The sequence below is a fragment of the Diabrotica undecimpunctata genome, chromosome 4 (genome assembly GCF_040954645.1).
Source record: "Diabrotica undecimpunctata isolate CICGRU chromosome 4, icDiaUnde3, whole genome shotgun sequence".
Taxonomy (NCBI): domain Eukaryota; kingdom Metazoa; phylum Arthropoda; class Insecta; order Coleoptera; family Chrysomelidae; genus Diabrotica; species Diabrotica undecimpunctata.
Genome location: NC_092806.1, coordinates 96,568,570 through 96,594,871, shown reverse-complemented (window position 1 = coordinate 96,594,871; position 26,302 = coordinate 96,568,570). Strand labels below are relative to the sequence as shown.

General features: G+C 32.1%; 1 protein-coding gene across 1 annotated transcript in view; it reads right to left on the bottom strand.

Moving 5' to 3' along the window:
- The window catches only part of LOC140438829 (uncharacterized), a 50,379-nt gene that overhangs the window by 8,244 nt on the left and 15,833 nt on the right, over positions 1–26,302 (bottom strand). Inside the window, exons 4-7 of the mRNA XM_072528473.1 lie at positions 24,133–24,421; positions 7,139–7,347; positions 6,722–7,075; positions 2,082–2,298 (exon numbers count right to left, since the gene is read on the bottom strand). Coding sequence (XP_072384574.1) covers positions 2,082–2,298; positions 6,722–7,075; positions 7,139–7,347; positions 24,133–24,421 — 1,069 coding nt within the window. The remainder of the gene's footprint in view (positions 1–2,081; positions 2,299–6,721; positions 7,076–7,138; positions 7,348–24,132; positions 24,422–26,302) is intronic.

Sequence of the window (26,302 nt, the reverse complement as noted above, 5' to 3'; positions counted from 1 at the left end):
TTAAATATTAATTAAATATCTAGGCAGAGGCGAGATTTAATTGTTCCTGTTTTTTATTCTGTTATCAAAAAACTCACAGAAATTGAATAATTTCTACGGGTGTGTGTTGTTAAACTATCATTAGTATTTTTGCAATTTAACTGATTTGCGACTAGTTGCTTAGTTTTATATTATATAGAATTAATATTCGTTAATAACTGCTATGTTGAATATCATTTTTACTTCATTTTTCCAAACATATTTGTTAAACATATAGGCTTAACCAAACTTCACATTGATAATGTCAAAACATGAATGTCATGTCATTCAGCATGGTGATTATCTACTTCTTAAATTAAGATTTTTTTCGATGGCTCTATATTCGACAAACGATTAGTGGTATGGCAAAATTCAAAAATGGCAAAATGTATCTCATATTATAAAAACAGAAAATAAATAAGTACCGCCACCAATAGCACTAACCTGGGAACAATTCTAGAATTTAAGACAATTCCCATTAATGTTTTTAATTCAATTTCCTATATTTTTCCTATACTAAATCAATTTCTTTATAACACGCATTTGTGTTCATAGTGTAGGCTACTGTGAACATGTACATAAAGACACACATAAGTTTTTATATTTTGTTTGTGCTCCTTGACAATGTGTAACTTTTTATAACCTAGTCAGCCTGTTGACTGACTGATGACATCCCTGCCTTCATTGCTAGTGCTGCCAACCCAAGTTATATCATACATCTCCCTTTTTACTCCCTAAATCTAGAAGGCTTGATTATTCTCCTACCTGATCTAGTTTAAGGTTGAATCGCACTTTCACTACTATCACTTGAATTGTTAACATCATTATTGGAATTATTATCAAGTTTGCCTGGTGATGTATTATACATATTTTTATAAGATTCTCTAGCAGCCAATTCTAAACTAGGGAAAAATTCAGGGCGAATATTAAAGGGATGTGGGGAAGATTTTATAAACGATGAGTTTCTTCTATATTTATTATTTCCGAAATCCTTTACAATATAGGACCTGGGACTCTCATCTATAATTTGTGCGGGCACCCAGATCCTGTCTTTCTTAAGCATTACACTTTGTCTGTTATAAAACCCATCTTTTTCCTTGGCCTATCTATCATAATAATGTTTCCTCTCTACCTTTTTTCTTTTGATTTCATCTTTTTCCACTGTAGGTTTGTCCTGTAAGATTTTACTGCATACTGGTAATGTTCTTGTTAACAGTATGTTATTTAACAATTCTGACGCAGAAAAATTTAGTCCTGATAACGGCGAGGTCCTATATTCTAAAAGTGCTAGATTTTTATCATTACCAGAATCATTAGATTTTTTTATAATGCCCTTACAAATTCCAAATGGCATATTGGCGGCAACAAGACTGCTAGGAATGCCTTGAGTTGAGAACAGATCTCTGAGTTTATCACTCACTTTACTGTTTTACATTCTAATGGAATTAATTCAAGCCAATTGTTATAGTAGTCTACAACAGTTAAATAATTGTGCCCTGTTTAAAACAGTATGTCTGGTCTTTCATGTTGCAATAATGGTTCTTTTTGGATGTTGTGACTATATTTTAGGCAAGTTTTGCATTTAGAAACAAATTGTTCTACTCAGAAGCAAGCTGAGGCCAATAAAATATTTTCCTAGCTCTAGACTTGGTCTTTTCGATATCAAAATGTCCTACATATAATTTTGTTAAATTAGAGATCTTAACTTAAATGGTACAACCAGTTTAAAATTATTATATAGAAGATTACCAGATACATGCAAGTTATTTCTGATTTTGTAATACACTTCAACTTCTTAACTTATTTTCGCCTTTTCTGGCCATCCATTTTCACAATAAACTGTACTTGTTTTAAAATCACGTCTTCACCTGTTGCATGTTTTAGTTCATTCATTCTCGCTTGAGAAATTTCTACAGAGTGAACAATGTCTGGATCGTTTTTTACTTTAATTTCTAATAAAAGATATGTGTGTATATGTATATCTATTTTTACGTTCAAGTACTAATTTCAACCAAAAACTATTGCCACATTTAACAAAAAATCACTCATATTGAATATCTTACCTGTGAGCAAAAAGTCTTCCACAAATATTACATGAAAAAGGTTTCTCCCCTGTATGCGTCCTCTTGTGTCTGTTAAGATTCTCAAATGTCAAAAATCTCCTGTTACATAGGTCACAACAAAATGGTTTCTCGCCGGTGTGTGTCATCATATGTCTCTTAAGATTTTGCGAGCAGGGAAAACCTCTCATACAGATATTACAAACAAATGGACGTAATCCTGTAAATAGAATTAAATTTTCATAACAAAAATACCTATATGACATAAAAGAACGGCAATATTATGTAACTTTTAAAAGTTTACGATTGAAATAGTAGTCCTCTCAATATAGAGCTATTTAATAAAGATTTTTAATAATTTTCATCACCGGAAGAAAAATATTAAATTATGATTTAGGTGCATCTTATTATAGGAGTATACAACATTGCGGGTGTAAAAAACTTTAAATACTTAGGTTATGTCTGATAACAACAAGAAAAACAAAATGCCAAATATACAAAAACTTGTAAATAATATACAAGAAAGAGTATTCACATCACGTCAAACCAGCCATTCTATAACACGTCTTTCGCTATTTTTCGCTCTTCAGATAGACCTGTTAAGTGAGACGGAATGAAAAATATTCCCCTTGGTATAACTGTGGTTAATTCAAAACCTTGTCATTCACTGACTGCTGTAATCTAGTTTGAATAAAAGGAAACCTACTACATTAACATTGTCTGTACCTCTAAACCAGAGAGCACTAGATGGCACCTGATATTTTTCATAAAATATCTAAGAACACCATCATGTAGAACTAATTCGCAACTTTCTACTTTAAATAAAGTATTACATGATGTGTAAGTAATATTTTTAATTCCGTCTCACTCAACTTTTTTTTAGCATTTAGGTACTACTTTATTTAAAGTAGAAAGTTGCGAATTATTTTTACATCAAGATGTTCTTAGATATTCTATGAAAAATATCAGGCGCCATCTAGTGCTCTCTGGACTAGAGGGACAAAAAATGCAAATGTAGTAAATCTTCTATTTAAATTAAAATAAAGAAATCTTAATAAGACCGGTACTTACATACGGTTGGGAAACCTGGTCACTCTCTAAACGTGAGAAAAGATTATAACTATTTGAACTATACAAAATATACCAGGATTCGGATATCATAACGTTCATCAAAATAGGACGGCTGCGTTGGATGGGACATGTGGAAAGAATGGAAGAAGGCGAAATACCAAAAAAATATTCAAACAAGTGTTAGTAGGAAAAAGAACAAGAGGAATACCGAAGATAAAACCAATAGATTTCCACTCCAGAACTCGATTTCAAAAAAGATTATTTTAAATTGGGGAGTTGTTAGAACCATTTTCGCGATTTTATTTACCAAATTGACGGGTAACTAACTTGGCCTCGATTTTGTGTAAGCAACTAGCCATGCTTTTAGTTGAAAATTCTGTGTTCGATGTTTGTACCCTGAGGATGATATCAAATTCTGATTGTTTTGTATGTTTACGTATTATACATTTACGTATTATATGTGTATGTAATGTGTGTTTATGTATTATGTATAATTGTAGATGATGTGTCTCTAACTTTCTGTTAATCCATTAATGTTGGTATATTCTTCTTGCCAATTTCTTCTTTTAGTATTGGCAACCAGAGCCTGCTACATTCTGCTGACGGGTTTGTGATGTTGTTGTTGTTTTGTCTGCTGATGTTTCATACTAGTTTATCCTGATACCTGAAAGGCCAGGTCAGTGGTCTTGCGGTTTTTTCAACGTAAAAATTGTTGCATTCATAGGATATTATTTTATATATGCAGTTCTTTGATATATCTTGTGTGTTGTTAGGCTTGGTTTAGGACAGAATAGATCTCAGCGTATTGGTTGTTTTGCATGTTGTTGTGATGTACTTATTTCCTATTCTTTTTAATTTTTCTGATAAGCCATATGGTGTTTTTGGCATCTTTAAATCCCTTCTTGTGTCTGAATTGCTTATGAAACGCATAATCTACGCGACCAAAATTAGATTTTTCAAAAGAATAAGTGCTTCTATGAAAATAACCCCCGTTCAATCATATCACACCGTGTACGTGTATCTGTTATATATTAAAATTTCTTTGACTTATTAATGGTATGGTTTATTAATTAATTTTTGCCGCTTTGGAAATAGACTGTTTTTTATCTAAATTTCCTCAAAAAATACTTGTGTATTCGGCCATTATTGTTTTACTGTGTATAATTTAATGTTATACCTATTAGAAAATCAAAGATTTTGTCGCAAATAAGCCCGAATAATTAAAATTTTAGTACTATGAAAATTGTGAGTTAAATTGTCCAAAAATATTCATTATTTGTTTAGTCACATATTCATATTAATTATTTAATTGTTTTAGGTTCAGGGGGTACATCTGGGATGAGGATTGTAACCAGGAAATACTTATTCGATCGGTGAAAATTTACGTAATTTGGAAGAAAAACTGAATTGTTTAAAAATAGCTTTTGTCTAACGAAGACTATGCTACTGAATGTCTGGCAAATTCGCCAGGTCGACTGCATAAAACTTTTGAAAGAAGTTGACTATTTCAACGAAAGGAGTAAACTAAGGAAAACTGAGGATCTTTGCTCCAACTTTGACGAAGACATTATAATACATGCTGCTTAAGTTGAGTTACAAAAAAACAGAAACGAGAGACGCTTTCAATGTAGTCAAATAAATAATATGTTCGCCAACTCACACATCAAAGTATAAAAATGCGTACAATCGCACAAAGTCTTTGAGAGATAAAATTAGCCCTTTCACTATCCAGGAAGCAAGCCAAATGTTCATCGTATGATATTAAAAGAAGCACGAAAAACTTCTTTCCGTGTTACAGTCTTTTACAAAAAGAAAAGAAAAAGAAATGCTCTCCGCACTAAATTGCATCCTTTGGCTGAAGAGGTATTGAAGGATCAAGAACGCAAAACCCTAAAATTTGACAGTAACTGACGTAACTAACTAAAGTAATTTGAAACCCTGTTTGACAGATTTTATGAAATCAAATCCGCATCACATCAAACTTTTCAAAGTGCGGACAGTAATACGACGGGAAGGTCTGCAATTCCGCCACAGAATAGGAACTACATCGACAAGTCGATGTTACATTTGCGGTGCAACTTCAAAAGAGTTTTAACAACAGAGCAAAGTATGTTGATGATGAGGCAATTTAATTCGGATTATCCATTGTCATCGACCTAGAGTCACAACATAAACAAAATGTAACATTCGGAATGATGTAAACCCATATAGGAGGTCACACATTTAACTTTATTGTTAGCTACAATTACACAAGGCACTGAGGATGATCTGTTCAGATCGTAAACGTTATGCCAGTATTTAAATTTTGACGACACTTTTTATAAAGTTTTAACTATATGTTTTTATACCACAATACAAGTGTGAAGTGTTTTAACTTCTGTGTTTTTTTAAACGATGGTATAGAGCCAACTACGGGGTTTTTCCCATTAATTTTTTTAATTCGGATTCTTTGTATCACATGCTATAAGGATTATAGGATAAGACTATCTCAAAGTATTCTGCATTTTGGCGTACAAATTACCAGTGAAAAAGATAAGGCAAAAAAAACAGAAGCTGAGAAACAATTGGAAAAATAAAGGAAACAAGAATTCCAGGCGAGGTTCTGCAAAGAAACTGGATTGCTTGTGGACATGCTAAAGGCGAATTTCGCTAACACAAATGACGGAAACACAAGCCGAAGATTTTTCGATAATCAAACAATTGGATCAAAAATTACGGGTCTCTCTCTTCAGTCCTGACCCTCCGTAGGGAGTGTAGTGGTCATCGTGATGTTGTGAATTGTCTGTCTCCAAAGATTACCCGTCTCTGGTCATTTCTTTTAACTCATACATAGGTCTTTTGTATATTCCGGTAATTTGGTCGATCCATCTTATTGGGGATCTTCCTCGTAATCTTCGACTTTCTACCTTTCCTTGGATAATAAGTCTTTCCATGTTTATTGTGTCTGCTCTCATAACATGTCCAAAGTATGCTCTCATAACATGTCCAAAGCATTTTAAGAGTTGGAGATGGACTTTGCTCGAAAGCCGTTTGTTGACCTTTAGCTCATTTAAAATTGAATTATTTGTCCTGTGGTCGATCCACGGAATTCGTACATTCTACGTATTTCTATTGCTTGTGATATCTCATTTTTCTATTTGATGTTAGCTTTTTGATTCCAATATAGATTGAGAATTATTCGCAGATCTTTATTATCTATGTCCTTTCTTTCAAGAATGTTTCTTAGCTTATCATGGCGTACTCTGTCAAACGCTTTTTCAAAATCGATAAAACATGCATGTACTTCCTGATTAACGTCTAGGCATCTTTGTGTAAGAACATTCAAACCGAAGAGAGCTTCTCGAGTACCTAATCCCTTTCTGAACCCCATCTGTGTATCACTAATATCTGAATTTTTTCATTATTTCCCTATATTTACTTCTATTGCCACAATATTGCAACGTTGTGTGACAATAACGTCAAAACTGGATGACGTGCTACGGATTGACCCAAAAAAAAAACTTCTAATCGCTTCGTATTCACTTACGTTTACCAAAGGAGTAAAATACTTAATTTTTAAACGATATACTTGCCTGTGTGCGAATTGGAATGCCTCCGCAAATGACTAGCGTTAGTAAACGCCTTATCACAAAGCATACATTGATAATCCCTGATATTTCCGTGAACTTTTAAATGAAGATTTAGAGAAAATAAATTTTTGTAACTCTTCCCGCATTGGTCACAAGGGAATGGATTGTGAGGTCCTTCATCATGGGTATTCATGTGTGTTAATAATTGCTTCGTACTCTTCATTACCTTTGAACACACCGGACATGGAACAGATCTTTTTGAAACGTGTTGCTCTTCATGTGATTTTTTGTGTTTTCTTAATCTAGCCGGTGTTTTAAAGGCACTATTACAGAAGTCGCATACATAAGGTCGTTCGCCTATAAAACAATTAGAAACTAAATTATAAAATATATACAAATAAATATTATAACACCAGTCACCTGAATGAGTTTTAATGTGATCTTCTAGGTGGGCAAATTGGGTAAACTTTCTCTGGCAAGTAAAACATTCAAACCTTCTTTCACCAGTATGGATTCTCATGTGCTTACTGAGGTTACCGTTTACAGAAAACTTTTTATCGCAAACTGTGCAGGCGTATGGTTTTTCGCCTGTGTGTTTTCTAGAATGAACGTTTAGTTGCGTAGTATCCCTAAAAAACTTATAATATATAATAACGGAATGAACTAAAAATCTGTAAATCATTAAGTACACTGTGAATGTGACATGTAACATTAGATAAAATACCAGGATAGTAAACGTTCTCTTAAAGTCCAGTATAGGATAGAAACTGGGTTTTTTTGTTTGAGACTATGTGTTTGGAAAATGTTTGCCAAAGACATGGTCTCAGCAAGCATATGCTTTTGAAATGTGTTTAATGACCACTCCCTCAGGTCAGAAAGAAAATTTTCATGTACCAGCCAAGACATTTTCAACAACATAAATATTATACATATAATTATCCAAGATTTCTTTGCTAAGAAAAGTTATGATCTAGACATGATACATTAGAGACAGTTAGTATTGTTTGTGTCATTAAGTATTGGTTGGAGCCTAAGCAATATTTAGGTTACTTCACGTCCCCATTTTAATTATTAATTTCATATTTTTCACGAACCAGTAAAGAAAAAGGAGGTGTTACTCTTTATGTAAAGAATTATGTCGGACAGTATATATATATATATATATATATATATATATATATATATATATATATATATATACATAGATGTTAATGCGTGGTGTGTAGAAGGTGTGATTGAGATATCTGCTGGAAAGATGCCAATCAAAATAAACACGGTTGTCAATTGTCTCTTTTAACACAGACATACCTGTATATACCAGCTTTCAATATGTTTATAAACGTAATATTAATATAGACAACATAAACACTTTTGGAACTATTTTGTCAAGAGAAATATGGCATAATACCATAATACATACTTGGCTGAAAAATTTGATGTTAAGGTATCAGATAAGAAAAATACGGAAAAGAACATATTGAAACAAAAATACATTCCCTTATTACATGAGGATAATGAACAATATGTTGTGTGTGGTGCATAGGCTACGCAAGGAACTAAATAATCCCTACTATGCCGACCATTATAAGTCAAAAAGCGCTTTTTATAAGGTTCCTCGAGAATTTGGAAGATTTAAGCAGTGTTACAGTTCGTTCGTGATCATTGAATCGACCAGTCGATTTATCGAGTGCGAAGTAATTAACAACAGTGTTTAATTGTGAATAATTTTGTTAAAATTTCTAGTGTAGTAGTTCTTATAAGAAACTTAATTATCAGTGAGTGTATAATATGAGTGCCAACCAGGGGGGTGGTGAAACCCCCCAAATTGGAACTCAACCCTCATCCAAAGGTGACATAGATGTCCCAAATATTTGGGATATGGACGTAGAATCAAATCGTAATGTATTAGATAAAACAACAATAGAAAATATCAATAATCCAAATGTAAGTACAATAATTAATAATTCTAACGTAAAACATACGGAGACAACAACAGATATAAACGAAAAACCAGTACGTATTCCAAGTTTTTATAATAATGTAGATATCGCTCCTTTTTACGTGTATGTTGAAAATAGTCTAGATAAATTTGATGGTAAATTAAACGCAATTAGGATAGGAGATATTTTGTTCAAAGAACATCCAGAATTGGATTCCAAAATTAATTGCATAGATTCGATAGGGCGTAATAGGTTGAGAATTAAATTAAAAGACTATAAATCGGCAAATAATTTATTAAAATCGGTTAATTTAAAGAAATATAATTTGTTGGCATATATTCCTAAATTTATTACACATAAATTTGGCATAATACGAAATATAGATTATGAGTTTGATGAAGGGTATGTTAAAGGGAAAATAAATCCAGTTGATATGCATTGTAAATTTAGTGTTGAGGCAGTTAAACGAATGAATCGCAAAGTAATTAAACCGGACGGTACTAAAGAATACAAGCCTACAAAAACCTTTTTTGTTACTTTTAAAGCATCTAAGTTACCACAATATATATGCATTAATCATGTAAGAATCCCGGTAGAACCCTATGAGCAAAAGGTCCTACTATGCTTTCATTGTTATAGATACGGTCATTTAATAAAACAATGTAAAAGTAACGTTCGTTGTTTAAAGTGTAAAGAGGGACACGAGACAAAAGACTGTAAAAAAAATTTGGTAGAAAAATCATGTTTCTATTGTAGTGGAAAACATTACACAAATGAAATAAAAGAGTGTCCAGAATTCAATAGACAAAAAGCAATTAAAAAATTAATGACTGAGCAAAATTTATCTTATGCCGAAGCTAACAAAAAAACCCCTAAATTTACTTATGCACAAGTGGTTAATAAATATCCGGGACCGACCGAAATCTTAAACAATAATTATTTAGCCGACAGTAATCACAATTTAAACAGTAATTCTAATGCTTTTCAGTCACAATCTAATATATTTCCTTCTTCCCAAATGCAGCCAAGCGGGCAAAAGTCGAGTTCGGTAAACTCCCAGCATTCTGCGGTTTCTCACAAAAGACCTAGGGTGGTGAGGTCTCAAGAACATGATAATACACTGAATCTACATAAAAAAATTTTATCACCAATTCATTTACCGAGTTCATCGACAGCCGTTTTCGAAAAACAAAATTACACTTCAAACTTAACATTAAATCAGCCTCATCAAGAGACTTGTGTCACTGTTACGGAGAATGCTTTAGTAGGTTTAATTTTATCCATTATAGGAATCTTAAAACAACAAAATAAATTTGAAATTCAAGAATCAACTTTACTTAGTATTATTCAAGATAAATTTAATGCAATATCTGATGAAGAGTTGTTTTAAGATTTGCCAATGGAATTGTAGATCAGCTACATCTAATAAAGAAAATCTTCAAAATATATTAATAAGTGAAGATATAGATATTGCTATGCTTTCAGAGACGTGGTTTAAGCCATCAAAATATGTAAATTTTGCAGGTTATAACGTTATTAGGGAAGACCGCCCTGACGGATACGGCGGGGTGGCTTTTCTGGTAAAGTTAAAGTTAAAATATAATGAGATTATTGTAAGACACTCCAATAAACTGCAAGCAAACTGTATCCAACTACTATCAACCAACAAAATCAGTATATTTTTTGTAAACATTTATGTTACTCCAAGAAGTTCCATAGGGATGGATGAGTGGGGCGAGTTCTTGGAATCTCTCCCGAAACCATGTGTAATCGGGGGCGATTTCAATGCTCATCACACTGCTTGGGGATGTTTAACAACCAATTCTCAGGGTAACAGGTTACAAGATGCAATAGATAATACGGATTTGGTACTATTAAACGATGGCAGTCATACATTAGTGCCCACATTAAACAGTAACTCCTCAGCGATAGACTTAACACTCTGTTCATCAGGCATAGCACATCTTTTTGAGTGGCAAATTATGGACGATCCACATGGTTCTAACCATATTCCGATTTTAATTAAATTTAACTGTGAAATGAGCAGTAACGAAATGATGGTGTATAGTAGATGGATAACAAAAAAAGCCAATTGGAATAAATTTCAAAGCGAAATGGACGAACAATTTATAAATAATGATAATAATTCTAATTACAGCCAATTTATTAATGCAATTAATAATGCAGCTGTAAAATCAATACCACAGAGATATAAATATAAGCAAAATAAAAAAAATAAACACTGGTGGAATGATGAATGTCAGGCAAAAGTTAATAACAGAAAACATTTATTTATAATATACAAAAACAATCCAAACCTGCAAAATTTAATAAACTATAAAAGAGCTGATGCAATAGCAAAAAGAACGATAAAAATAACCAAATCGGAATCATGGAAAATATATTGTCAGTCCTTAAATAAAACCACGCCTATGAAACAAGTTTGGCAAAAAGTAAATAGTTATAAAAATAGAAGACAAAACAATACACATTACATAGAATCAAGTGCTGAATGGATAGATGATTTTCAAAATAAATTATGTCCAAAAGTTTGCATTTCTAAACCATTACAACCTTGTGCATATGATTCCTCTGGAAATTCAGATAATTATTTAACAGCGCCTTTCAGTCTGTATGAATTGAATAGAGCTATGAAAAAAAATTGTAATACATCCCCTGGAAAGGATCAAATTCAGTATAATATGATATTTAATCTATCTTATTCCGGCAGAAATGCGTTGTTGGATATATATAATAATATATGGTTTAATAAAATACCAATTCCCAATGATTGGCTTGATTATATTATAGTCCCTTTATTAAAGCCTGGAAAAAAATCTAATAATTCAGATTCTTATCGACCTATAGCTATGGCATCTTGTTTATTAAAAACTTTTGAACGAATGATTAAAAATAGACTAGAACATTTTTTAGAATTCAATAAACTATTACCCGAAAACCAATTCGGATTTAGAAAAAATCGTTCAACGTTAGATAATGTGACTACTCTAGTTACTGACATACAAAGTGGATTCTCACACAATTTTTCAACAACCTGCTTATTCATAGATATAAAAGGAGCGTACGATAATATTCAATTAGACATTTTAATGGACAAGATGCAAAAGCTAAAACTACCGGAACTACTTATTTTTAATATTTATAAATTGTATAATGAGAGAAATATTTATATTCGTACACTAGACAAGTTAATAGGTCCTCAAAAAGCTGCTGTTGGCCTTCCTCAGGGCAGCATATTAAGTCCTATTTTGTACATTATATACTCATTTGACTTGGATACTATATTCCATAGGAATATAAAAACATTACAATATGCTGATGATATATGTATATATACGGCAGAACAAAATATAGAAAAATGTCATCAAAATTTAGAGGTAGCTTCAGATTCATTAGAAAAGTGGGTAAAGAATAACGGATTTTCCATTTCAGAAAATAAGTCAGCAGCTGTTACATTTACTACGAAGAGGTTTCATCATCCGTCTTCAATAACACTAAAAAATTACACACTCCCGTACCTAGCTTCAATTAAGTATCTAGGTATTACTCTAGATACAAAACTTAACTGGAAATCTCATATTCATTATATAACATCTAAAATTGAAAATGCTATAAACATCATAAAAGTTTTCAGCCATAGTAAGTGGGGGGCAGACCCTAATATTTGTCTTCTATTTTATAAATCTTTTATTCAGTCAATAATCGATTATGGGTGCGTATTATATGGATCGGCCTCTGAATGTCATCTTAAAAAGATTGATCAAATCCAAAATAAATGTCTACGAATCTGTAATGGGTATCTGAAATCTACACCCATAGTTGTTATGGAGGCGGAAAGTTGCATACCTCCACTTCAGTTAAGGAGACAATTCTTAAGTAATAAAAACTTATTTAAGATATACGCAAAAAATGACAATCTTACACACACAATTCATCAGTTAACTATCGAGGTTTTAACAAATCGATATTGGAAATATAAAAAAACTCCTCTATTGATCGAAAGTTATTATAACTACCCAGAAATTAAGGACAATATATTAACTATTAACAACTTAACGTCTTTTAAACACTACGATATTCGCCCTGTATTCCATTTAATCGATGACTACCCTAGACTCCCAGAAAAATTACTAAATAAATATTTTCTTAATAAAATTCATCATAAATGGGAAAATCATGATTACATCTTTACTGACGGTTCTGTAATTAATGGAAATACCGGTTTGGCTCTTTATCATGTTGATAAAAAAATAAAGCGACTGTATAAACTGCCTAAGGGATCGTCAATATTCACTGCAGAGATAGTCGGAATTAAAAATGCACTAATCTATGCTCAATCCCTATCCGGAACTAATATAGTAATATTCTCTGACTGCAGAAGTGCACTAGAAAAGATAAAAAATATTAACATAACCGACCAGTATGACGATTTAATTAAAGATGTATATGAACTACTTACAAAATTGAATAAAAATGAAAAGATAATTACATTATCTTGGGTAAAAAGTCATTGTGGGATAGAATATAATGAGATAGCAGATAGATTAGCAAAAAGGGCTACTACAGAAGGGGAGATGATTAACATGAAGCTACCTTTGAACGATCACGTAAGCCAAATGAAAATAACCATGAAAACTAAATGGCAAGAAAAATACGAAAAATCCAACTCTGGGAAAAAGTTTAAATTGTTGCTTCCAAAACTAAACATAAAACCATGGTTTTTTAATGTACAAAATAGAAATTTTATAAAAACAATTTCACGAATCAGAAGTAACCATGCAATGTATCCGGAATATAAACACCGTTTAGGTATCCATAACGAAGATTATTGCGAATGCGGAAAACATGGTAGTTTAGAACATATTATATTAGAATGCCCTTCTATTCAACAAGAGATCTCTACACTACTTAGTAATCTATATAAATTAAAAATAGACACACCTTTTAACTTATCGAGCTTACTTGCAACTGAAGATATACGAGTATATGAGGTTATTTATGTACATACAGTTAAATGTAAATTTAAATTATAAGCACACTAACATAAATCCCACTCTTTTGTATCGGCAAATTAGCGGCAAAAAAAAAAACAAATAATAAATCAAAAACCAAACAATATAGTTAAAAAAAAATAGTTACATTGTAAGGATAATCAATAATATAATATTGAGTATTATGTATAATAATATGTATTGTTCATTAAATATAAGATAATATTAGATACGCATTAAGTGAAAATTAATACTTAACTGAAGCATTTTCCTTATAACTTTCACACATTTGTTCTGGCTAATTGGCTTAGTTCCAGTGCCATAAAACAAAACACACACACACACACACATTATAAGTAATTCAAAAAAGAATATCAAAAAATTAAATGGCAATACTTGCAACAACAGAATAATGAACGTATTGTGAAATCAAATAATATAATGAAAGAAAGTTAGAAGATAATAAAGGAAAATCAGAACATACACCACGTAAATTATCTACCATTAAAATTAACCAAAACGAGAATTTATCAGCCAAAGATAAGGCAAATTTTATAAACAATTATTTTATTCATAAAAATGATAGCAATAATATAAATCCAAATTATAACATAAACATTGACACATTTCAGAGAAGTTTCAATCTTTGCCCAACAACTGCTGAAGAAGTAGTTTCAATTATTCAAAAAACTACATCCAAGTATTCTGAAGGTCTGGATGAGATTAATGGGAAAGTTATAAGGAATGTAGCCGCTTATATTACCGAACCTTTATCGTACTTAATTAATGAGCCCTTTACAACAGGATTATTTCCCAACATAAAGGAATCTAAAGGATTTCCAGTTTATAAGAATAAAGGTTCGGCAACTGATATTACTAATTATCGGCTAATTTCTGTACCTAGTCAGGTTGCAAAAATATTTGAATCAGCATATTGCGCAAGATTAATCAACTATCTAGAATACTATAAATTATTACCTAAGTTTCAATATAAGCTTAGGAAAAACAAATCCACTGCAACAGCTGCTGATGACTGCTTAAACTTTATTTATAATTCACCTAATTGGAAACAAAGCACCCTGGATCTATTTTATGATCTCAGCTGTGCTTTTGTCTTGGTAGATCACAAACTTCTGCTAATGAAGTTAGCTTCATTGTTGTGTTACTCGTGATAAGATCATTGAACATTAGGGTGGGTCGAATTTTTCAAATCGAACAAAACAAGTATGGGTATGAATCGGAATTTAGACTATTAGAAACAGTATAAAAATAATAAAAAATATATCACATATATGTTTTAGCTCTCTACCGGGACTTGAAATTTCTATAAATGGAAATTTTCCCCCTGACTGTCGAATTAGTTTTACAAAATAAAACAAAGTTGTATTCATCTAAATTTTTGGTTCTAAAGAAAATTAATGCGTGTTACGCTACTGATGAGCTGTTGTCACTAGTTGCATGCATGCGCGAATGAGATTGCTAGACTGACCTTTCAGCTAATTTCGTAGAAATCGCAGTACCGTTTTATCTGGACAGATCGGCAGATCACTATTTTTTTTGTATGATTTGTTGTCGAATTTTGCATAATTGAAACTGCTTCGTATTGTGTACTGCATTATTGCACTAATAACTTTTAATAACTAATTAATTTATTGAACTGAAAAAGATATAAGTGTGTTAGTAAAATGAGTTCAACACTTTTAAAAATTCGAAGTAAAGTGCGCAATCCTATATTTGGAATACCTTCTGAACTATCTTCAAGTGTTTTGCCTACTGTTAGTGACATTATAAGGTATATATTATATGTGCGATATGATTTACAAGAACAAAACTTCGGAAAACAGCCGCCTATAACCGAAGTTCACACTATAGTTTGTCAACGCATCGAAAAGATCTGGGCTTTGGCTTCAATTCCAACTGTAATCTCAAAACGCATTAAGGACCTTCTGAACAGGTATTATGATCAATATATTAAATTAATTCGATATCCAAAAACAAAAAGGTCTGATACATACACAGAAAAAGTGGACGCTTTTCGAGAACTTCCATGATAAGACTTTTTGACATTGCATCGTGTAAATGCATGACTTTTGACTCTTGCAAATGCCGTAAGAATCATAAAGTACCTATTATCGAGCGTCATTTCCTATTAGACCAGAGGGAAGAAAGAAAAATGATGATAACAGGTGTCGATAAAAATACTACCATTCAATTACAGCGAGCATTGGATCGACAAATGAAACATCTTAAAGAAATCGAACTCAATGATAGAAGTCCTAGCAAAAAAAAAAGATGTCCGAAATGAGTAAGAATGTTTCAGAAGCACATGTTGATAACGATATTGCGTATTGTTGACGTTGATACGGAACCTATACCTTCAACATCAACTTCGGAGTCTAATAAAACCTATAATACAGTACATCTCCCAAAACTCACAAGAATCTGCGATAGATATGGAGTTTCAAACCGATCCGCGGCTGCTATTGCTACTGCAGTGTTACAAGATATCATAAACCAACCAAACTCACAATATTTAGAACTTACGACACCAGTAATTGGAACCGGAAAAGCTATATGTGATTCTCTTCTTAGCTTTCTTTCAACCAATAATGTGAAGCTAGATTTTCTGAAATGTATAGGATGTGACGGAACTAATACGAATACTGGATGGAAGTCTGGAGCAATTCAATTTATGGAGTTACGTCTACAAAGGCCTCTTCAATGGTTTATTTGCCTACTACAGGCAAATGGATTGCCTCTAAGACATTTATTTAGCGTATTGGATGGGCGAACCAGCGGACCTCAGGGATTCACTGGGCCTATCAGAAAGGCACTGAAAACCTGCGACCATCTTTGTTAAAGCGTTCATCCCTGTCTCCGGTAACATTATTTCTCAAAAAGAAGATGTGATAAAATCTTTAAGCAGCGATCAAAAATACATGTACGAAATGTGTCAGGCTGTATCATTGGATGTGTGCGGCAGCATGGCAATATGTCACATTCTCGCTGGCTTACAACGGCCAACCGCATATTACGACTTTACATTGGAATCGTTGACCCATCTGAAGAACTCCAGACATTAGTTGATTATATCATGAAAGTCTACGCTCTCCAGACATTAGTTGATTATATCATGAAAGTCTACGCTCCCGTATGGTTCCACATCAAAGGGCAACCTTCGTGTGAAATGGGTCCCAAACATATTTTTAAATTAATTCAATACTCCAGATTTTTATCAGATAAAGTGAAAACAGTTGTTGATCCAGTAATACAACGTAATGCATTTTTTGCCCATCCGGAAAATCTTTTGCTTGCTATGATTACAGACAACAAAGGTTTCGTCAAAAAATTAGGTCTAAGACGTATCATAAAAGCAAGAAAGGAATCACGTGATAAGGTAAGAGTGTTTAAAGTTCCGAAACTAAATTTCAATGCAACAGACTACATTGAAATGATACACTGGGCCGATTTACTAGTAACTTCACCTCCCTTACTAGGAGACATTACCTACTAAATTCTTGTGGATATGTTGTCAAACATATGTTCAATTAAAATAGAATTTTCAAAATTTTCCTGCCAAACTCAAGCAGTTGAACGTTGCGTAAAACTGGTAACTGAGGCATCTATCACTGTAACAGGTGAAAAGGCTCGTGATGGATTAATTCGTACCACACTCGAGTCTAGACTTCTTATGCCATCTTTTGATTGTAAAGCTGAATTTAAGTGTTAACATTTCAAATTTTCTCAGTTTAATATATTTTTTTACTTAAATTTTATATTTAGTGTACCTATTTTTTTTTCTGGATTTGTCAAAAATGTATGTAAAAAAATGTATTTATTAATAATAAATATTGTTTCTTTTTAAACAGCCTGTTTAAATTTTATTTTACCCTTTAAAAATAAAAAAAAAAAATTGAAAAAACTGACATTTCACACGCAGGTAGAGGGCTATAAACTATATTGAATTAAAAATCTACAAGCATTACCTCAAACAATTCAGTATTGTGCAACTTTTAAAACCTACCTACCTATAAAATTTGTAAAAAAAATTTTTTTTACAAAATCGACCCACCCTATTGAATACGTCGACGACACCAATTTTATTATGTCTCATTACATTACAGCTTTGAAGAACTCTTAGACAACTCTAATAGAGCTTCTTGTAAACTTAGCGAATCCTGTACAGCAAATGGCCTTGTACTGAATGTAACGAAAACATGCTTCATGAGATTTTTATCCAAGAATGTAAACTCCCAAATATTATCCATATTTGATTCAGAACATTGAGGTAATGAAATTGTTGGGAGTAATCTTGGATCCAAAACTAACTGGGGAACCACATATAAACAAAGTGATTTCAAAATTAAGTACACTCTATTACATCATAAGAAATCTAAGAGAAACTGTATCATTTGATGTTTTGAAACTGTTATAAGAACTTTGGTGTAGTGCAGCCAAACATTCAATATGGGTTAATTTTCTGGGGTTCTTCTGCACACTTGGATAGAGTATTCATAGCTCAAAAGGTAGGTAATGCGAGCCATGTTTAATGTGCTACCAGCAGAATCTTGCAGACCACTTTTTATAAAGGCCAACATATTAACCGTACCTTGTCTGTACATAGTTCAACTGATAATGTATGTTACAGGAAATGAGCATACACTAAATAAAAAACATGTACATTCTTATAATACCTGACAAAATGATAATATACATCATCCATTCTCACGTTTACGAGTGACAAAGCATGCTTCTGGCTATATTGGAGTGAAATGAGCTCGGCTCGTTTTAAATCAAAAGTAAAACAATTTTTAATCTGTCATAACTTTTACAGCTTAAGTGAGTTTCTTGAATTTTAAATAATTGTAATGTCGAGTATTTTGTTTTATGTAATGTTTTGAAAGTTTTAAAATATTTTAATATGAAATGTAATGTGATGTACTGTTTATTAATGTTTGTATTTGACTTGTCTGACAGGCTTTCCACTTTTTTGCAGGTTTCAGGATAAATAAATTGTATTTGTATTTATATAGAAATTGATTAATGATATCTTGGACAGATTATACATATGATATTGAAATGACGAGATTATAATATAAGCTACAAAATTTACAAATTTAACAAAAACTGGATTGTTTACATCATATCAACATTTGATATAAAATAATGAATACAACCCAGGAGGAAAAGTATTTAATTGTCGAAGAATGATCTGATTCATTAATGTGATGCCTAGATATTTAAACACCACCACTTGTTCTATTATTTGTTGTAACCATGCTTTTAGTCTTTTTTGGGGAAATTAACATGTTAAATTTTCTGGCGGTTATATTAAATTGGTGCAGCATACGTTGTAAATCATCTTCACTCTGAGAGTGTATTATTGTGTCGTCTGCATAGCGGATTATTTTAAGCCGTTTTTCTCCCATTTGGTATCCTTTTTTAGTTTTAACTTTTTCTAGTATTTCATCCATAATCAGGTTAAACAATAGATAGAGGACTTAAGAAATCTCCGTGTCTTATCCCATTGCCAGCTTCAATAGGGTCAGTTTGTTCTTCTACTTTTACTTTTCTTGTTTTGTTTTGGTAGATCATCATCATCATTGGTGCTACACCCCTATAAAAGAGCCTCGACCTTCCCAAGTCTATTACGCCAGTCAGTTCTATCCATTGCCAACTGTTGCCAGTTTGCTGCGCCTATTTGTCTACCATCCTCATCTACACCATCCCTCCATCTGAGTTTTGGTCTACCCTTTTTTCTACTTCCCACAGGTTGTGACATAAGGATTCTTCTAGGAGGGTTGTTCTGCTGTGATCTTGCCAGATGTCCTGCCCATCTTAGTCTTCCTATTTTTATAAAGGATACTACGTCTTTACCACCAAATATATGTTTATGTCTGTGATATATCTCGTAGTTGTACCTCCTTCTCCAAACACCATTTTCACAGATGCCACCAAATATTCTTCTCAGGATCCTTCGTTCAAATATAAGCAGGAGATTTTCATCTGCCTTGGAAATGGTCCATGCCTCCGACCCATATGTCAACACTGGTTGTATAAGGGTTTTGTATATGGTTATTTTTGTTTTTTGGCTTAAGTTTCTGCTTCTCATATGTCTACTCAGTCCAAAATAGCATTTGGTTTCTTCCGTCATGACGTTCTCCTTGGTGATCAGGGAGCCTAAGTATGTGAATTTGTCCACATTTGTTTTGGTAGATATTTTTCATCATTTTGTCTGCTTGTGCAAACATCAAAATCGGGATTTCAAAATTCCAAATGATTTCTCAGTTACAATCATGGTTGCAATATGAGTATTATTAAATCTTCCTTCTGGGGTATTTTCTCCAGTATTTACAACAGGAGGCAATAATGGATAACCTGAATCTGGAACTAAATAGGCGTTATTAAGTTGATTTCTCACAAATTGTCTTTCCAAAAATTGTTTTACTGCACTTAACTCCCAAATCTCTGAGTCATGTGTGGAATCTGGGAAGCAGCATTACAATTTAAAAATATTGAATTTGCATCACATATTGCTTGCACATTTATACTGTAAAATCCCTTTCTGTTACAGTATGCCAGACCAGATCTGATTAGATCATAAGCAGAAAGTGCTATAAATGCAATATTTGTGCAATCAATTACACCATTTAGTATACCAAACCTCATAAATCTTGTTTTATATTGATCCATGTCTATTCCACTTGGAGGAAATTTTATTTAATTTGGCACCAAGTGTTCCACTATGCCTGCAGTTATTTGTATTAATACTTGACTAAATGTACTTTGTTTCATTGAAAATAACAGGTTGTTACCAGTACATTTTTGGTAACTTCCATTTCCTACAAAATTGAGTATGGTAATTGCAATTTTGTAGCCCTTTGCCGTTCAGCAATTACAGGTCGCAAAGTTTCTACAACATGCCAATACTTTGTCTCAAAGTGACTTAGTCTGTACAGGGTAAGATATGCAATGCTAACCTTATGGGAATTTCGTCAAGACGTTGCCAGTTTTATGCAGTGAGCGATGGCGTTCTCTATTGTCTATCTTTCAAAATAAACGGAATAAACCAGGAGTTTTCAACAAGTACTCACGTACAATTTTATGTAATTTACAAATATCGTATGCTAATAATTTTACATAATACTATACATTATTTGTTTCTAATAGTAACTTATCAACTTTTATCTTTTCTTAGTAGCAGTAGTACAATAAAATGTGCATTAAATAAACATCTGTTTCAAAGTTTAAAATAATTCCGGCAATTTCTACTAACTGCCAAATTTAAAATGTTATTTATGTCTCTGCGGTGCTAATTACTGCCATAATGTGTAAGGAATTTGTAATTTTGGTTGATATCAACTGCAAATACCTTCTTCTAAGTTATTCAGTAATTAGAGTAATTCTTGTACAGAATATGTTTAAAAGCTTGATACATCCAGGGCCTTAATTAGTCTTTATTTGTTCTTCGGAGCGCGTAAACATATTCGAGTTACGATTATTTGTACCATCTTGGATGTACTGTTACTGTTTTGTTATTGTTATTATTTGTTGGTGGCTGTTGTTGTGATTTGCTGTTGGCAATTATTGTTATTTTCTGTTGTTTGCTATTGTTATATTTGACGCCGAATTTTTACCGCAAAATGGAGGAAATTGTTCAATGGAAACGTGGAAGAGGTCTGAAACTTTCAGAGAAGCAGATACTAACGAATATTATTAATTATCATCTTAATCAGGATAACAACGATTCTGTATCAAGTGTAATTAGGAAAGTGTCAGAAATGAGTGGTGTTTGCGAAAAGTTTCGCATACGACAGGAATATTCATCACCTGCTGGATTACAATATCCAAAGAGCAGGTCCAAGAAGCTAAAGGTTGGTAATTATCGTGACAACAAGTACGATGAAGGTGTCAGGTGCCAAATTCGTAGAATAGTTCATCAATTTTTTCGTGACAACATACCACCAACAATAAACACCATATTAGCTCTTGTAAATGTCGAAGAAACTTTGCCCAACTTTTCACGGGTCACGCTACATCGCTTGCTCAGTGATATGGATTTTGTGTTTATAAAACGTGGCAGAAATTCAATTTTGATTGAAAAACCAGAAATCATCCCGTGGCGTCATCGTTATTTACGCGTAATTCGTAAATATCGGACACAGTGTAAAAAAGAATGGGTTGATAAAACAATTACATCTCATAGCGATGCTTTTGTTCGTGGTCTGACAACAGGATTAAAAGCTCCAACAGCTCGTGGTGCACGGTTTGTTTTATTGCACGCAGGATCTACCAGTGGATTTATTGATGGAGCAGAGCTCACGTTTTTGGCAAAGAAAAATACTCAGGACTACCACGACGAAATGGATGGACCGACCTTCGAAGATTGGTTCGAAAATAATTTAATGCTAAATTTGCCAGAAAAAACTGTTGTGGTAATGGACAATGCCTCCTATCACAGCAGAAAGTCAGAACAAATTCCCAACAGTTCAACACTAAAATTGGGAAATTGACAATTTGTTGGATGATATCGAACCAATTATTATAAATATAAATAACGGAGATACTGATGACAGTGACGATAATGATGATGATGATGATAGTGAAGCAGAAACTAATGCGACAGCGATTGAGAGAAAAAGGAACTAAATATGGTGTACATTTACGATTACTTACACAAAAAATTAAATACAATGACTTCTTTTATTTTCAACTTATTTATTAGTTTTATTTTCGGATATTTCTACGTTTTTTTACTGCTAACATATACAGTGCGGTTTTTAAAAGTCCTTCTCTTCTTAACTTTTGAACGGAACAATACATAAATAAAATGTTTCTTTATATTTTACTTTTATTTTATTCGATTTTATTTAAATCTTATAAACAAATGGTTTGTATCGCTAGCACATACTGAAGAATTAAAAACAAACTGCTTGTATGACATAAATAAAAGGCATTTCTTAATTTCTGTTTTATTTCAATTTAATCCAAGTATGTTGTAGCAAATATTATTTATGTTTGAGAACCACTGACAGAAGGAAGCCAGGCAGGGTCGTTAGTGGGTAGTAGTACTTAAGCTACCCTCAACACAAAAGATGGATTAGGCTAAGTAGTAAGAAGTGACGTTTATTTTAATACAAGTTTGCAAAGAAGTATGGCATCGATGTTGTCCATTTACCCTGTACAGACTAGTCACTTTGAGACAATATATAGTAATATTTTTTGACACCCTAAAATACTTGATAAACAGCTGGTCATCTATTTCAAATGGGTTACTGGTGTTGCTCTACATTTACATAATTTCTTCCTGCTACATCATTCAATTCATTGAGTATTAACAAATTTACAAAATACATTTTTTCAAACACAAACAAATAAAACAAACACAAAGCCAAAAGTTAGGTTACAGGTAACAATTAACTGACAGATCTTCAGGATATGACAGAACCGTAAATAACATTTTATGTAATTTTCTGCTGTGTCTTGGTCATTTTACACATAAGACGCGGGACATAATGCATCATACCATTTTTACACATGTTGAGAACTGTAATCTGATGTATGTTTTCTAAATTTTACACTTTTACATAATTATTTAAGAAAACCACAAATCATAGCCTGCAATGATAAAATACAAATCATCAAAACAATTAAGTACCTTGGTTTTCAATTGGATAATTTATTATCTTTGAATGACCACTTTAATTACATATTAAAAAAGATTTCTAAAAAATATACTTTTTTTCAAGAATATCTAAAAATTTGTCAACTTCAACTAAAATTACAGTTTTTAATTCATTCAACCTCACTTCGATTTTTGCTCATCAGTTATTTTTCTTTTCAATTTAAATCAATCGGCCCAGTTGCGAAAAATACAAAGTTGTGGACTGAAAATCATTCTTGGTGGAAGCAGATATACACCTATAGCAACAATGCTGCTTAGCATGCTGCAGAGGCTTTTAGTTCAACAAAGGCTCTTTTACTTTACAATGGTGTTCATAAAATTTTAAATAATTTGACTCTTGCTTACTTTTCTGAGTGTTAATAAATGGAATTATGATATTCACAATTACTCTACTCGGGATAATAGCAATTTACATGTTGTAAAAACAAAAAGGACGGATTCAAGAAACTCTTTGTTGTTTAAAGGTTTTGATCTGTTTCATATGCTTCCTCAAACAGTTAAAAGTTGTTCATCTGTACAAGTGTTTAAAAGTAAATTAATGGACCATATTAAAAGCATCAATAATTAGGTAATTATATTGTTTTGTTTTATATTTTTAATAACTGTAGATACTAGATTAAAAAAGTGTTCAGAACATGAAAACCTGGTTTTATATAAATACCAAATCACATATTTTTATTAGCACATGATCAGTTGTGATGATCATAAACTTTTTTATAAGGAATATGGAATTCAAAAAAGGAAAGTGGAAAAGTTTTATATTAAAATATCCATTACCTAAAGACTTTAGTGCAACCACAACACTTATAACTTTTATCTCCAATCCTTCTGTCTTTAAAGTGTTGTTGCAAGTATAGTCCATCTCTGAATTGTTCATTGCATATCTTACATTTATATACACCATCTTCATGTTCACTCCAGTCTTGATCAGAATAAGTACGGGTTGTATCTTGGGTGCTGTCTTCTGAATCATGTAACATGAAATGGGTAAGGCGACTTTCTTCAATGTCTTTTGGTAATTCACAGTTTTTATTTCTTCCATTCTCGCCATTTTCTTCTGACTCATCTAAAAACATTGATTTAAATAATTTTAAAATATCTATGGTTTGTTTATCTTGGTTTACTTTAAAATTGTATTTTGAACTGGGAGAATATGGAAAGAAATATCGAACATATTTAAAGATATAAGATAAAAAATATCATATTTCAGATATTTGTTAGATCATTTTGAATGGTAACTAAGATTCTATTTTTCTCAAATAAGACATTCTTAGGGGGCTTAGAAATGCATATTCGAAATATTTGGTTGCATGTTTTAACAAAAGATAGAATCCATTTATCCTTGTCAAAATATTCGTACTTGTACTTGAAGGTTTAAATATTATAAAGCTCTTTACAGAATTGCAAAATCATTCATTTGTTTTTTAGAAAAAAATTCTCAAAAATCACTAATTAAGGCATTTTTCAACAAAAAATTGCAACTAACTCAAAAAGGAAGCATTTTTCGAAAAATTACCTAGATAGAAAAAGTATTTATTTTAATGAGATATGTTAAAAAAAATTTTACTTAAAAACGATTTGGAAAATTATTTCTTTATTATAAGTTATTTGTTATTAACAATTTCCGGCCCACTTGGAAAAATGAAACAAAATATATTTTAACTTGAAAAAATATACAAAATCGAATAAAAAAGGTTTGGTGCAGTAGAAATGCAAAAAAATTTAGTCAGTGTATGCTCTGCTTATAGAGGTAAACTGCTTGACTACTAGTAACAGCCAAACAACTGAATGCGAGAAAGTTCGATGTTGTCACTTCCTGGCAGATTGCAATGGTCGCAGTACCAAGAAAAACATTGACATATCTCAATAGAGTCAGTGCAAACCAATGTAAATGTACATACTTTGTAATAAGTATGGTAAGCTACCATATTGCAAGACAGACAGTTCATGTGGTGGTGGAATTCCAACTCAGAGTATATTGCCTAAAAATGAAGCTATTTCTTGTTTACATAAGTTGGATTTCTGTCTGACATTATCTAAACTACTGTTCCTGATTGTATGAGGATATACTGTTATCTAGTTAGCCTAGAGTGGTTTCATAGATAAAGAAAATAATCTGTTACCATAACAACAAAGAATAACTTAATGTCACTGTAAACTTTTATGTCAAAAAATCAAACCGGAGTTGCACAATTCAAGTTAACAACTGAAATTTTGCGTAAGCGACCATACAAAATTGGAAGACAAGTTTCAAAAAAGGTAAATTTTCTATTGAAGATAAACAGCGATAGGGAAGCTCAGTTTGTATTCACCCATAAATATCGATGTAGTTTATGATATTTTACCAGATAGTCAAATTGGGCTAAAAGAAGGATATATTTCTAAAATTCAGAAGCAAAGCAGCGATCGATGATATGGAGAAATTCTGGTTCTAAGAAACTTCAAGTTCAAAAATCTGCTGGTAAAGTTCTTGCTTCAGTTTTTTGAAAATGTGAATGAGTAATCATAATTGATTTTCTGGATAAGGGTAAATCCAAAAGGTTGTAAATTTTCTTTAACAAAGAGATTATAGAAGTTGGGAGGATCCAGTTTCCAGAACAAAATACATTTTTTGAAGGTGTAAAGATGTTGGTGGTTCGTTTTATTAGATTTATCATTATTTTATATATTTTTTTTCTATATCTATTTCTACAAGCATGTGACAAAGAATTATTTATAAGAAATTATTAAGCCATCTTCCAATGAACACAGGGAGAAGGAAGAAAATTATTTAAAAGAAACTGAATAGATACTGGAAATATTTGGATAAGTTTCTGGATAACACAGAATTTGAAATAAAAAAAAAATAATAGATTATAAACTACTTATGAAACATGGAATTATAGTTACCATAATAACTACAGGTGTTATCCAGTCTCTCTAGCAAGTCTTCAGTACAATGAGACTT